At 40.0% G+C, this 14,794-nt stretch overlaps 1 protein-coding gene across 1 annotated transcript in view; it reads right to left on the bottom strand.

Annotated features, from left to right (window-relative positions):
• TNKS2 (tankyrase 2) overlaps positions 1 to 14,537 on the bottom strand; it is a 32,695-nt gene extending 18,158 nt beyond the window's left edge. The window contains exons 1-11 of the mRNA XM_055800198.1: positions 14,184 to 14,537; positions 8,418 to 8,642; positions 7,367 to 7,462; positions 7,032 to 7,068; positions 6,638 to 6,713; positions 5,207 to 5,301; positions 3,986 to 4,052; positions 1,942 to 2,128; positions 880 to 1,001; positions 267 to 358; positions 96 to 174 (exon numbers count right to left, since the gene is read on the bottom strand). Of these exons, the coding sequence (XP_055656173.1) occupies positions 96 to 174; positions 267 to 358; positions 880 to 1,001; positions 1,942 to 2,128; positions 3,986 to 4,052; positions 5,207 to 5,301; positions 6,638 to 6,713; positions 7,032 to 7,068; positions 7,367 to 7,462; positions 8,418 to 8,642; positions 14,184 to 14,385 (1,278 nt within the window). The 5' untranslated portion in view covers positions 14,386 to 14,537. The remainder of the gene's footprint in view (positions 1 to 95; positions 175 to 266; positions 359 to 879; positions 1,002 to 1,941; positions 2,129 to 3,985; positions 4,053 to 5,206; positions 5,302 to 6,637; positions 6,714 to 7,031; positions 7,069 to 7,366; positions 7,463 to 8,417; positions 8,643 to 14,183) is intronic.
• Positions 14,538 to 14,794: the final 257 nt, after the last annotated feature.

Raw genomic sequence — 14,794 nt, 5'->3', positions numbered from 1 at the left:
AAAGTCTGTCTACTCAGCTGTTCATTCTCACAGCATGAAAACCTATATAGCAGGCAAAGCTCAACACACACAAAAGTATAAATAGTAACTCATACCTTAGCTTCATGTTTTACAACTACTTCAACAACATCATTATGAGCCTTTTCTGATGCCACATGCAGAGGAGTCAAGAAGCTTTAAAAAAAAAAAAAACAAAAAACAAACTCACAATGTATTTTGCAAAATCTTCTAAACACTTAAAAGAGTATTCCTTTGTAACCACTTACTCTTTTGTTTTTTCATTGATGTTGGCTCCTTTCCTCAGCAGCAATTCACATACTTGTTTTCTCTTAGGATATGGAGATGCAGCAGCACAGTGCTGAGAATATTAAACATCGTAGCGTTAACAACTAGCTAGCAATATATACAGGTTTTGGTGCTTGCTAATCAGCTGGCAGTTAAGAGCTGATTGTGTGCAAAGCCCACAGGAAAAAGAAAAAAAACCACCTCACAAGTAGAAGATTATTAATTTGGGAGATTCCACATGGGCTTTTGGATTGGGCTCTGGTATCTTCCAGAGCTCCCTCTCCACTAATTGCTGGAAACCTTCAAGCTTTACAAACAAAGCTAACATATGTAGCTCGCTGTTGCTTAAAACTAGGCTATCCTACAGAAAAACAGTCATATAGACAACCTAAATTAAACAAGCGATTTAGACTAGTCTTAACATAAACCTTAAGAACAAAATATTAGTGTTATTTGTTTAGCTAAAAACTGGATATTCCAGGCTGGTCTTAATTACACTGTTTGACACTGAAATTTTTAGTTCTAAAGTATTAGCTAGTAAGTTTAGGTCAGCCACAATATATGCAAAATAATGACAAAATCCTGAGATATTACCAATGCTGTCTCATGTGTTTGAGGATGTTTGAAGTTCACTGTCTCCAAAGAAAGGTGTTTCTTTATACGAGCCACATCTGATTCTCTTGCAGCCTGCAGCAGTGAGTGACCTTTGAATTCATCTTTAAAAATAAATAAATACATACCAGAAAGTTACACTCCTTAAGTTGAGAAGACGCAAGAGGATTGTTTCTTTCAGTTAGATAAAAATACTCATTTTATTCAGTAGACCACGGTGCAGACATTTCCAACTCTGACTTAAGCTTTTACATCACTTGACAGAACTTTTTACCTAAGCCAAAACACTAAAGAAATACACTTTTGTTTCAAAACCAAAGCCAGAGACATCCAAACTGGTTGAAGACCTGTTTCACTCACCACTGTTCTAGGTTCCACTCCTCACGTATGAACCAATTCAAGTATATACACGTCTCTATTTCTGACCTCTTTAGTAAAACCATTTCTAGATGCTAGCATGAAGCCTAATGTAGTATTTACTGATAATTTTTGTACATATCCCAGAAAGTTATTGTTGGACCACTCAAGGTCAGAATTTGATGGCATTCTTTTCAACTACTTGAGTTTTCTGGACAAAAAAAAAATCAAAGCCTTTCATTAATTTCTTTGAACTTTCAGCGACTATGGCATACTCAAACATACTCAGCATTCTAAACAGTTATGTTTTTTCTTTTCTTCAAACAAAATACAGCGGAATAAAAATGAGTATTTCAACAGTCTTGATGCAGTGACAGGAGCAAGTATGGAAAATGAAAGTGTACTGGCAAGGTTGTGAGGGAAAGCATGTCTATTTAGCAAAGAAAAGCTACAAAACCCATCACAACCACATGACTATAAAACTGACAATAAAATTATTTTAAATGCCTATATTCAGAAAAATTAGCAATCTCAAATTATAAACAGTGAAATGTACTGTCCAACATTGCACAATTGCTTGGAAAGTGTAAGCAATTTCCAAATCTGGCTTCTGGCAGGTCACTGTCTAGGGAACCTAAGCACACATTACAATCTATAACTGTAGAACTGATCTCACTTTATACTCACATGCTAATCGCTCTTTTAACTGGGGTGTTGGAGCCAAATCAATGGTGCTTTTGTTGTGACAGTTCAACAGTGTTGGGTCAGCACCATAACTTAACAAAAGTGAACATACTTCCACCCTGTTCTTAGAAGCTGCTTCATGCAGAGGGGTGAACTGCCACAGGTCCATCGCATTCACACATGCTCCATGCTTGAAAGGGAAAGCGGTAAAAAAAGTGCAATATCAAAACCAGATCATTAGAAAAAGACTTCTGTCATTAGTTTCAATGCAGTAGACTTAAAATAATTAAAAAAAAATAAATCAATGCGTGTATGCAATCTGTATCCAAGACATTCTCTAGATGTTCATTTTCAATATAACACAACATTTCAGCACGCTGCAGTTTTTAATCCTCTAGCATCTCACAGGTACATTCAAAGAACCCAAAGGCCGGCTAGTCTCTTCAGGCTTTCCCCAGCATCTCTAAAAGGAGAGTAGCTCTGCTACAGGTCAGATCAGAGAAAGAGCCTAATTCATACACTCTGAATCACCGTTGATCAAGCTCCTGTTTCTTGTCACTCTAGAGAAAGTCTAGAGTTAACAGTTGCACTAAGATAAACACACGTTCTATCAACACTCTCCAAGATACGAATGCTAGAAAGAGACAGGCACGCAAAAGTTGACTTCAATTCAGAATATGTAATTACAAGGTTCTGCAAGTAATATTCTTGGATGATTAATATCTGCGTAATTATTCTCCAGTAACATTCTGTATGCATCTTGAGTTCTGTCTGTAAGCAAGTCTGATAAGACATGCTCCTTCCCATTGCTCCTGTTAAATCCATAGTGCTTTGCAAAAAATAAGTCAAGGTTCACAGAAATATAACAGTTAAGATACACAGTAGTGTCTAGTCAAAAGGCAGAATTTCTTTTAACTAGTACCACAACTGTAAAGATTCACTTTACAATTGGCCTCTCAAGTAACAGAAAAAAAAATATTAACCCCCTGACTATTTATACTTACTATATATGCTTCTTCCAATGATTTTTAAATTTTTGCTAAACAAATAGACACATGGGATCAGTAGGGAGTGAGACATACAGGACAGAACAACAACAGCTATTCTCTGAACATCCAAACATCTAGAGCAGGGGTCCTCAAACTTTTTAAACAGGGGGCTGGCGCGTGGACGAAGTCATCTGCGGCTGCTTGGTTTCCCCCACGAACCCCCAGCGGGGTGTGTGTGTGTGTGTTCTGTAAATACTGGGGGCCAGACTGAGGACCCTGGGGGGCTGTATCTGGCCCGCGGGCCCTAAGTTTGAGGACCCCTGATCTAGAGTTACCTAACAGAACACCCTCAGCTGTTATAATGACCATGTTCTGCTGTAACAGCGGAGAATAGGCATAGTTCAAAAGTCCCCTGCTGCACAACACTCACAGATATATGCAGGCTACACCTTTGAGCCACTACCGTAATATGCATCATATTCTATCTTAAAGATTAACATAACCCAGGTAAGCCACTTCAGTTCTGTGAGTTCGCTTATGTTAGAAAAACTGACACATTTTTCTTTCTTTGGAGTTAAGGCTACAATTCAGGGCCAGAATTGATGTTGTAAAGTTCACTCCCTCAAAAGACTGATTACTCTTTCATTTTATAACATTTACAATCTTTACCAGCATTCTTTTCAAAAACCTTTTAATACGCTGTCTTCTGAAATGCTTTTCTATTGTCAAACTCACAATATTGCTGGTTTTGGTGGATTTTGGGTGAGGGGGGAAGGCTGAGATAAGAAGTACTTACTTGGCAATATAAAAACATTCAACTTTGGAGCAGAAAGAGTTAAAACCAGAAAGCACATTTATAAAGAAAAAGCTTCCTTGCAAGCAGAAGATTCTGTAGCTCCATCTTAATAATCATTAACCAAGATGTACAGCAAAAGCAATCTATCATTCTTTAAGTTTTGTAATTTCAGTACAATATAAAAAAAATATGCCACTTGCATTACTCTATTATAAACTGTTCTTATTTAGTAATATGCAATTTAATCTCTTCAAAGACCAACCTTTACTAGAAGCTCTGTTACTTCATAATGACCATAGGAACAGGCATTGTGAAGTGGCACCAAATCTCTACATAGGAGAGAAAGGGGAAGAATGATTGTCTTAGTATGTGTATTTCAGTTCCAAATGCTTCTGCAACATTGCAAATGGTACTGTGCTGCACCTTGAACATTTTACACAAATAGTGTCAGAGATGTTCAAATTAAGTTGAGGGGAAACACTAAGCTGGAGAAGAACCCAGAAAATCCTGTCATCATTTTTCAGAACAGTGAATGTTTAAAATAATCGGAAGATGAGAAATTAACTGCACTTACTGCAACAAAATGGTTCCGCTCAGACTTGAAACCCTAAGCAGGAAGAACTATCTGCAGGGGATTTTCAGGACTGACAGTAATTATTTCCTTTTTCACAAGAACACTGCCATAAGATTATCTCCTCCCTTGGAAACTAAACAAGTCTTACTGGCTAATGGTTAAGTAACTGTAAGATATCCTACAGTAACAGCAGAGCTGCAGAGGTTTTAAAGCCAGCTTCATACTCTCTCAAACTTGGAACTTGGGAGCAAGCGAGAAATTGCCCCAAGTGAATTCTTTCACTGGGCTAGTAAGGGAGAAAAGACAAAAGTGAATTCCAACCCCAAGGGGACAATTAAAACTGTCTGATCAGGCAGCTATTTATGTAGCTGTGAAGTGATCCTAGGAAAAAGGAGGAGTAAGATTTTGCTTTCCATAATCTTTCATGTGCCTAAATACATATTTTAAAAATAGGGTTTTCATTATATTTTATGTAACTAAACAAACTTAGTGCATCTGTATTTCACTACACTTCCTGACATAATAACCAAATAAAACCTCTGGGAAACAGATCTTCATTTTTTATCACATTCTTTGCAACAGAAACTTAAAAGTAGAAAGAAAATTAAGACTGCTTCAATCATCAAAATAATGCTGACTTCACAGTGGTGTATGAACATACCTTATTAAACAAGAGATAATAATTTGGCTAGTGATACCTAAAAGGCACATGTTCTATGTTCAGCTCAATTTGGACTCACAAGTCTTAAGCCTTTACACTTTACATTTTTGTCCCAACGGAAAGGTTAAAGATGACGTAATTGTCTCAGGTTAGAAATTCTTCAGCGTTAAAATAGTATTACTATCCTTTACTTCATCTCAATTTTAAACAAATTATGTTTATTCCAAACAAAGGAAAAATGAACCTACCCTTTATCCTTTGCATGTACATCAGCCCCATGTTGCAGCAAGAGCTGTACTATTTTTACACGGTTATACCCAGCTGCTAAATGTAAAGGAGTAGACTGAAATGACAGAATGTAGAAGTAATCAGTAACACAAAATCAAGGGTTGATTTTATTTTTTTTTTCAAAACTTGTTAATGGTACTAATTACTGAAATCCTTAAAACACTTGCAACATTAAAAGAGAGTGCTTGAACCAAACATTTGATAACTATGTTCATTGTTTACTGACTACTCTCACAATCATCATAAACACAAATCCTGAATTTACACCATCACCAATACATTCTGGCAGCAAAGACCCTCTTAAAGGATTTTTGATGCCTGCAGTCCATTTTTGTCTTTTAGCTTACCATACCTATACTAGCATACTAGCATATTTTGCTAGGACAAACCATGTCCTTCGTGAAAGGGGAAATAAGATGGCTATTAGAAACAATGACTGCTAAATTATAAAGAGGTCTCCCTACCAATAAGTTAGGAAATTATCAAGAGAGATTGTTACGCACATCTGTGAGTGTAGTAAGTTAGTGGGGCATGGGGGAAACAATCTTCTAAATTCTCACACTCTACAGAGCAGTCAGATAACTGCTTTATGATCTTTTCTAGAAAACCCACTCCAGCATTCCCATCAGCAGCATCAAGAGCAGAGCTACAAATTAGTGAAGAGAAATCTTATCCTCTTCATTTAAAAACCCGTCAACTGAACCGGGTCTGTACAGTTCCTAGAGGATGAGTCTCAGAGCTAGAAGATAAGAAAACAGAAATGCATAGGTGTTTTGGAGATCCCAATATCTTACCACAAAATCCTGGACAGGGAAAGTAATTTGAAAAAGAAACTTAAGTGACTGAGTAAATATACTTAATGAGAACAACAAGGACACCACAAACTGATATTCAGTAATATGAACCTTTGGTAGGCTAGGGGCTGAACCCAGGAGACAATCATGATTTTTTAGAATAGAGATTTTGAATATTTTTCACATAGTTTTTTACCAACACTTATAGGAATGAATAGCTCATTCTTGAAACAGCTACGATAACTTGCCTAAGGTATATGGCAAATAAGGGGCCTGTGTGCACCTCTTTGCATTTGCAACAATAATCTATGAAAAGGCCTCCTTCTTCATCACTGCAGATATGAAGGTCAAGCATTAGATCCAACTGAAAAGGTGTCTGTTTATTGCTCCTAGATGGAAATACCTAATTAGTCCTTTTATGATTAAAAACAAACAAAAACCATCAGCCAGCTGCTAGAAAGCTACAATCTTATTTTCTCACATATATTAAAGAAAATAGATAGATTCTATGTTTAACATTCTTAAAAACTGGTCAAACAGTGACGGTAAAACATGTAAGAATGAACTCATTTTAAATGAGGTTTCAAACAAAAATACCTTTCTGCCATCACTTGCATGACAGTTAACATTTAATGGTGTAAGAAGAGACATCATCTTTTCTTCATTTCCACTCCTGAAAAACAAGATATGAAATAAGCAGAAATATTTTTATTCCAGTTTTTAGTAGCTTGTTTTTATATTTTTCCTTGCTATAATGTTCAGCAGATCTGAAGTAACACATTCACTTCCGTATTGCCAGCATTAAAGGGAAAGCAAAAATGCATTTATGTAACTGGTTTTGTAACTTTATTCACAGATAACAGCCAAAGCTTAGCATCTAGATGGAATGCCAGCTCAGAAGCCTATATATATATATACACACACATATACACACATTACATACCATTCTGAAAATATAACTAAATTCCAGATATTTTCCAAACATGCATACCTGGCACTTTCTAAGAGTTCATCTTTCTTGTATTCACCTGGAAGACAAAAGGGAGTTGTTAAATGAGTACCTACATATGTAGTCTGCTACTTATGCTCCTCTTCTAAAATTTTAGAGAACATAAGTGTTAAAAATCTCACAGTCCATTACTGAACTAGCACAATAAACTATTTAATCAGAACACATCCCACAGCTGAGATGATGAAGGCCATATGGGAATTTCTATTTAGAATTACAAAAGACAGAAGCAATATCAGAAAGACAAAAACTAAAATAAAGTGTTACATTAATTTGACTGTTATTAGTCATAATGTAATCTAAAGATTATCGCTTACCAGTCAGCACTGCTTTTGCAGACGGGTCTGCTAAATCCAAAGCTGTTCTTCCATCTGTGTTCCGGATGGTTGGTTCAGCACCATGCTGCAGCAGTACTATAAAATGCCAAAGTTTTCCATGAGACAACAATTCTACAAGACAAGGCTTATGAAATGTATCATTACTGTAAATTGCAAGCAACAAAAGAAACATCCAGTTACTGATCCTAACTTCCCCTCTCAAATTTTTACTGTCAGAATTCCTTAATGTCACCTGCGAACAGTTTAACTAGTGAAACATGCCCAGACACATTTTACAAGAAAAAAGCAGAGCAGAAATCACAGACTGGCAGGAGGCAATCTCAATATCAGTTGAAAGACTGACAGACACTACAAAAACCAGTAGCTACTTCACATCAGCTTCAGAGCATGCTGCCTCAAACCCACGAGTGACTAAGCCCTGAACTGCACACAGCAGTAACAGGCCCTGCATTTTGCACTCATTTTGGGGCCAATCAGACAGTGCTACATATACAACTTTCCAGATCTGCTCCTTAAGAAAGGAGAGCAAACCACGCAATCAAAAAATTATTCTTGACATATCTAACTTTCTGCCTTTTCCTAACTCTTAAGAACTGTGTAGACAAAACAGGTGGTCAATATAATTAAGTTTAGCTCCTATCCTTAACTAATTTAACATGGCTCCTACACATAGAGACAGAATGAATCCATTACTGAAACCAGTTTTGTTCTTTCCACTACACTGTGAGCAGCGGCAGAAGGCAGCAGAAGAATCTAGGCTGAAGTAGAAGAGCATCTAGTTCCATCACATCACTCTAAAGCTCCTTCCTCATTATGTCAATATGAATCTTTATACTTGGGCAATTATCAAAAACAGATCTAAAACCTTGTTTCTTCTAAATCTGGCATATGAATTCAAGTTTATGAAAGATGTGTACATTTAATCCTTATACCAGCCATAGCTTCATAGAGTATAAATGGTCTTTAAAAAGTTTTTGATTTTTCACAGTGAGAAGAGATGTTGGTCACAGGATGAGTGGTAGAAAATTACCAATGCAGACATCTGTCTTGCCCTTAATGGCAGCTTCATGAAGGGGAGTGTAATTCCAGTTATCCCGAGCATTAGGATCTGCACCGTGCCGCAAGAGAAGATTGACAACTTCAGCATGACCAAAAGAGCAAGCATTGTGAAGGGGAATAAGGCCTCCATCATCTCGTGCGTGGACATTGGCACCACTTTGAAGTAAATATTCAACTACATCTTTCCGACCAAAACCTGGAAGAGATAAAGGAAGGAAAGGTGTCAGAGTGGGGTAAGAGAATTCCCTGTCCCACATACAGAGATTAAAACAACAAACTTCTCTTTTTTAGTAATTTTATATGGCTATTAATCTGAACAATATTTTGTATGATACTCTGCCAACTCACAGCCAGTTTGTGGATGGACCAATAGATGATCCCTGGGAGGAGTAAGGATGAGACTGGCTACAAACCAATGCATATGCAATTTATGTCCTAAGCTTTTTAAAAAAGATTCACGGAACACAAATTGCATTTTACAGAAACAAGTTGCTTGTTTTTTTACAAAAAAATCAAGTAAGCAGCACTGCTCTCAAGTTAAAACTAGAAGCATGGCTATTTGTTTTCTAAGGAATAATTAATGTAATACGCACACAGTTTCCACCTTTGAAATGTTCACTTAAGAAAACACTTAGGGACATAAGAAGTTTATCTGAAACCATTCTCTACTAAAGAAATTTATTATATGAGTATGCACAACCATAACTTAAAAGATATTCATAAAGCCTATTTTCAGTGATGCCTAAAATGATTATAAATATTTGATCACAACTGAAGCACAAAAATGCTCTTACATATTCTGTGGCACTTTTTTTAACAAACCTATCATTCAAGTTAGCAGACAGTTAAAAAATATGCCCACTTGTACATCTGGGGCTAGACATACCGTTAATAAGGCAACTGCTCTTATAAAACAATTATATAGCTACTATTATTTAATTTCAGCTGTATCTTGCACATTTCTACAACAGCAAATGAACCAGGACAACAAACTGTATCTGTGTTTTCTCCAATACCTTCACAAGGCCAGAATGACTTCAGACTTCTGCTTGTAGCCATGACGCCCTTATGTTCCAAAGGCCACTGCCCACAGAAATCCCTCAAGGGTTTCACGTAGGTCTCTTTGGGTCTCAGGGATTAGTAGGGCAGGTAAGACCCATGTGTTGGTATTTATCAGACTTGGGCCAAGTACCTTCTGGGAAATAACATGTGTGTGCAGGACTTGGCCTTCCTGGCTTGAAACATCTGAGTTGCAAACCACTTTGCTGAAGAGATCAAGAACTGGGCGGGGATGAAGTCTTGAACTTTTCCCTCAGACTGAATCATCCCACAGTAGTCAGCATCAGCCATACTCAGATGGTAGGAAATTTAAACTTAGTTACAAATCATCCATGGAACACCCCCAGGTAGGTATAAGTCCCTGCAACTGTAACCTAGAAATTATGTTTATTCCTGATAACTACCCAGCATCTGAGTGACCACAGCAGAAGTGTCAGCATTTTAGTTACAACTTTGTAGTTTTAGCTTAGTTGCAACTGAACTTTTTCACAGCATGTTCTGCACTAAACCCGACTGTTCAGTAAATCCCCCCAGCCTGACACCAACCGAAATCCTGAAGCAAGCACTTTCACCTTCGCTATTTTTCAAAATTCAAAATTGAAAACTGCCATTATTAAGTAATTTCTGGATGCTACTTGCTGAGAAATCTCATATACAAGCTGTACATGCCAAAGATGAAGAGGCCACGAAACTTACTCAGAAAAGCCTTTTTTCAAATTCTATCTTCCCTCAGAAGTCTGGTAAGGAACCACATTCCCCACAGATTTCTGATTATTATAAAAATAATTTTCTGTGAAACTTTTTAGTCCCAGAATGAACTTCAAGGTATTTGCAAGTAACAGCCACAAGACTATACTGGTGATGTATTTCAATTCTTCAAAATACATTACTAATAACAAATCTTGCTCGCTAACACCTTGACTATGATAGAACCACATGCTGTACAGCAAATTCACTTTTGAGTCTCAGCATTAGTTACCCACCTTACAACTAAATAGAAGGCACTTTGCCTGTCCTGACAGAGAACACGAACATCTCACACTTGAGATGAGAACTGGATCATATGTATTTATGTGTACAGACACAGTAAGCCATATTCACTGTGCATGCATATTTCTGCTGCCAAAAAAAAAAAACCAAACCAGTACCCACCTACACAACATATACCCATGCAGCCATATTGTCTATATAGTAAATTACATGCAGCATATTTCTCATTCTTAAATAAATTTAGCTTTCATAACTATATATTATTAATAGTTATTTTTCTTCAATGTGGCCTCCTGATTTTTTCTTTCTTCTTCAAACTTTCAAAAATTTCTGCTTCTAGTTTGAATGTATACTCAAAATTTGCTAAATTCTTTGAGGATCTACTCAGATGACTCTTTTCACAAGTGCCACAGTCCTGCAAATGCATCAACAAAGCTGTTACTTGATGACAGGCTGTTTGGTATCTTCCAGTACCAAAAAATGTTTTCAAGAACTGCATTAGTTATGTTAGAAAGCCTCTGACCAAATTCTCTGTCCAGAGGTTACAGGTCTGGTAGGTAAACCACTCATTCTTGTACATAATGCATTCCTGTCCCGCAAAGCTTTGATGTACAGCCCTGATTTTGAACGTAAACCACCAGCCTTAGCAGGAATCAATAGTGTAATTGGAAATCAGCTGTAGTAAACCTCATTATAGGTGTTAGAGGGCATCCAGGTGAATTCTGTTTATTACATAGGTTCAATCAGATAAAGTTCATGAACAACCCGTAGCTTCTCTCTGTTTGGAAAAGACCCTAAGTACAGCAACACCACTAAACTGTCTGTACTTATTTTAATGTTGAGCTCATTTGCATCACACCAGTTTTTGTAATTTCTCTTCACGCTGACTGCACAGCGGGGATTCCTTACTTCCTTGTGGAACCATGTGTAAAAGAGGGCACCATATATGAAAAGAAGTATTGTCTCATCATTTTTTTAAGGATGTATGTGTACCTAGAGTAACAGTTCCTCTTTGCTGTCAGTTCACTGCTGCAAAAACTATTCCAGCACCTTTAAAAAACCCACACATACCTGTCATTTTTAAGGGGTGGTGGGTTATTCTGGCTCTTGAGTTTCCACCAAAAGACCAACTAGCTGGTATCACAGCTTGCAACTGTGCAAGGTAAAATGTCTCAACATCGTGAACATTTACTTCTTACAGCAAAGTAGAAGGGCTACTCGTGGCCTCCAGACTCTTCTATCATCTATGACAGATGAGCAGCTCACTATACTTGTTCCCCAAAAAGTCACAATCTTTCAGCTGACAAATCTTGAATATTAATCATAATAGAAACTTGTAACTGTGTATCTTTATTAAAAATATTTATTTCTTTACAGTCACTGTTGTATCATCATTGACCTTAACCTAATTTTGATGGGATAAAAAGCTAACAGAAACAACTGAGCTCCAATTCTTCCCCCCTACTCCGGGTGTTTGTATTTTCAAACAATTTTAGTTTGCAGGAAGGGCATTTTGGTTCCTGCCAAGTCCCTAAACCTTTGTGATATTTTCAAGTTTGACATACACTGTGATGAAAGGGATTGACTTGAGGAAGTCTATGCAGCTTATGGTGAGAGAGGACTTAAGCTTCAGAACAACTTATACACACAAACATAACTGTGTACTACAAAATCCAAAGAACAACCTTTACCAAGATCCCAATATGTACTACTTCTGATAATGACACATGCCCAAGGAGAACATTCAGTTCTTTGGGGTTTTTTTTTTAATATATTAAAATATATTTTAAAATCCACCTTTACAAAATGACACATGGAAAGACGGGAATTTTTTTATTTCTTTAAATTGCTAGGTAAGATCTGGGAAAAGACTTAAAAAATAGAACCCAAGTTCAGAACCCAGAATGCCACTAGAAAAAGAAGGGCAATATGAAACCTATCTTCATGTTTCGGCTCCACCTCTTCCATAAACAAGTCTTAAAACTGAATGAAACTAGTCAGAGAAGTTTTGTAATGTAATTTTCGAAGAGCACCTAGCCACCTAGGCTAAACAAAGCAAGAATACAACAGACTTTTGCTTTTACTTCCTGGAATGTAATACCTTTAGAGACAGAAGACAAAAGATGTTAGTATTACTCCAGTTGTGAATAATGGGGAAAAAGCAAAGCAAAACAAAACAAAAACCCCCAAATCCAGGAGTTAACTTATGTCCATCTTTCACACCACACCTATTGCAGGTAGGCTGACAGCAGCAGTTCTACCTGGAGCAGTGGAAGAATGTTAAATCAAGAAATTACACAAGTATTTTATGTCACATGTTAACCAGAAACTTGTGGCATCTCCTACAGTCTTGTGACAGGAACCATTAATTTCTCTGTATCAAGCCTGAAGTAGATGTAAGCATGGCAATGGCCTCTCCCATTTACACACCAACCTGTTTAACATTAAAAGTCTAACAACTACATGAAGTTATTACTATGCATTTTTTTAAGAATAAGCTTTCTACAGATCAGGAGTCCTTTAAAGTCAAGATGGATCACTCCTGTCCACAGAGATAAACTAGATCACTACATCACACAAGGAGCTCAAGCACACACACAAAAAAACTAAAAAAAAAAAAAAAAAAAAAGGAAAAAGAAGAAACCCCCTCACTCCTCCAACATGCTGTAAAATGTACTCATTTATTTAGAAGTTCAGAGTTTATTAGTGAACAGGCAGGACTGCTGCATGTAAAAAGACAGCTGCTATACTGTATTCCTCTGACAGGGTATTTTAAGTTGTCTCCAGGGCTCTCTTGTTAATGAAGTTTCTTAAATCTGTGAAATGCATCTGTCCTGAAGAGGCTTTCAAAAACTCAGACCTGTTAAGTCTACTGAATGCAAGGAAAGGACACCTTAAGTAGAAACCTCTTCCAAAACAAGTGAAGAAACAAAACATCTTTACTGATATCCATATTGTTTATCTGAAAAGAGGCTGCTGTCTTTTGCAGCTTGCCAGCCTTGGGGTCCTACATCTAACGTGGTAATGAAATCAAAACACACAACATGAAAACAACTGCCACAGTCAGGTCTTTGTCTGAAAAGGTGGGATACAATCCTCTGGCCTGCTGCCAGTGAGAGCAGTTGTTCTGCGATGTCAGTTGTTTGCGTATCTCGGTCCCGAATTAACAAAGTCTATTTGTCAAGTAAGGCAAAGAGCTTTGAGACGGTGTTATCTGACAGGCACCCTTCACGGGTGAAATTCTAAAAACAAGCAGGCCTGCCGACATCAACGGCAGCAAAACCTGGGCCCTCTGTCACCTGCCAGAGCTCACAGGCCACAACAGGGACAGCCCAAACCCCAGTCCCGAATGTCCTCCACACCAGCTGAGGTTTACTGAAACAAAACCCACAGCAACAAGACACCACCTGCACCGCTCGGCAGCAGCCACCGCCGCGTGGGTGACACCCACGCAGCCACGCCAGAGCGGGCGTCGCGCCCACAGGCGGCCCCAGCCGCGGGACGGGCGGCGGCGAAGCGCCCCGGGCCCCCCGCTGCGGCGGCCCCACACCCGGTGCTGCTCCGCGGCCCGGCCCTGCCCGCGCCCCGCGGGAGGCGGACGTACGCGGCCCGGCAGCGGGCGCGGCGCGGCTGCCCCCCGGCCTCCCCCTTCCCCACGGGCGCGGTAATGGCGGCCTCAGGCCCGTACCTGCGGCGAAGTGCAGCGGGCTGGACTTCCTGCCCGCCGTGTCCCGGCTGTTCACGTTCTCGGGCCGCACCAGCCGCTTGACCCGCTCCACGTCCCCGTTCCTGCAGGCCTCGAAGAGCTCCCGAGCCGGCTCCGCCGCCCCGCCGCAGCCCGGCGCCTCGGCCAAGGCGGCCGCCCCACCGGCACACCGCCGCCCCGCCATGCCGGCCGAGCAGCCCCCGCCGCCCCGCTCACAGGCCGCGGCCCGGCGCGGCGGCAGCCCTCACCACGCTCCGCTGGGCGGAGCGCTGGGCCCGGCGCATCGCGGCGGAGGGATCCGGGCGGAGCGCCCGCGGCGGCACCGCTGCCGGACTCGCTGCGCAGGCGCCCCCTCACAGGCTGGGCAGGCGCGGAGCGCGCAGGCGCGGCGGGCGCTCCCGGGCTGGTGGCGGCGGCGTGGCGCGGCCTCCGCCGCGGGCTGAGTGCGGGGGCCGAGGGGGCGGCGGGCCGTACGGCACTACCCGGCCGGCGCTGCTGGGCCCCGGGGCCCTTGAACCAGGGAGCTCCCGCTCTGGCGGCCATTTCCAGTGCACGAAACTTGTCTCGCAGTGCTGCCTTTCTTCTCCGCCCCC

This window comes from Falco peregrinus, chromosome 1 (genome assembly GCF_023634155.1).
Source record: "Falco peregrinus isolate bFalPer1 chromosome 1, bFalPer1.pri, whole genome shotgun sequence".
Lineage (NCBI taxonomy): Eukaryota > Metazoa > Chordata > Aves > Falconiformes > Falconidae > Falco > Falco peregrinus.
The sequence above is the reverse complement of the archived record's forward strand: the minus strand, read 5'-3'. Positions and strand labels throughout refer to the sequence as shown.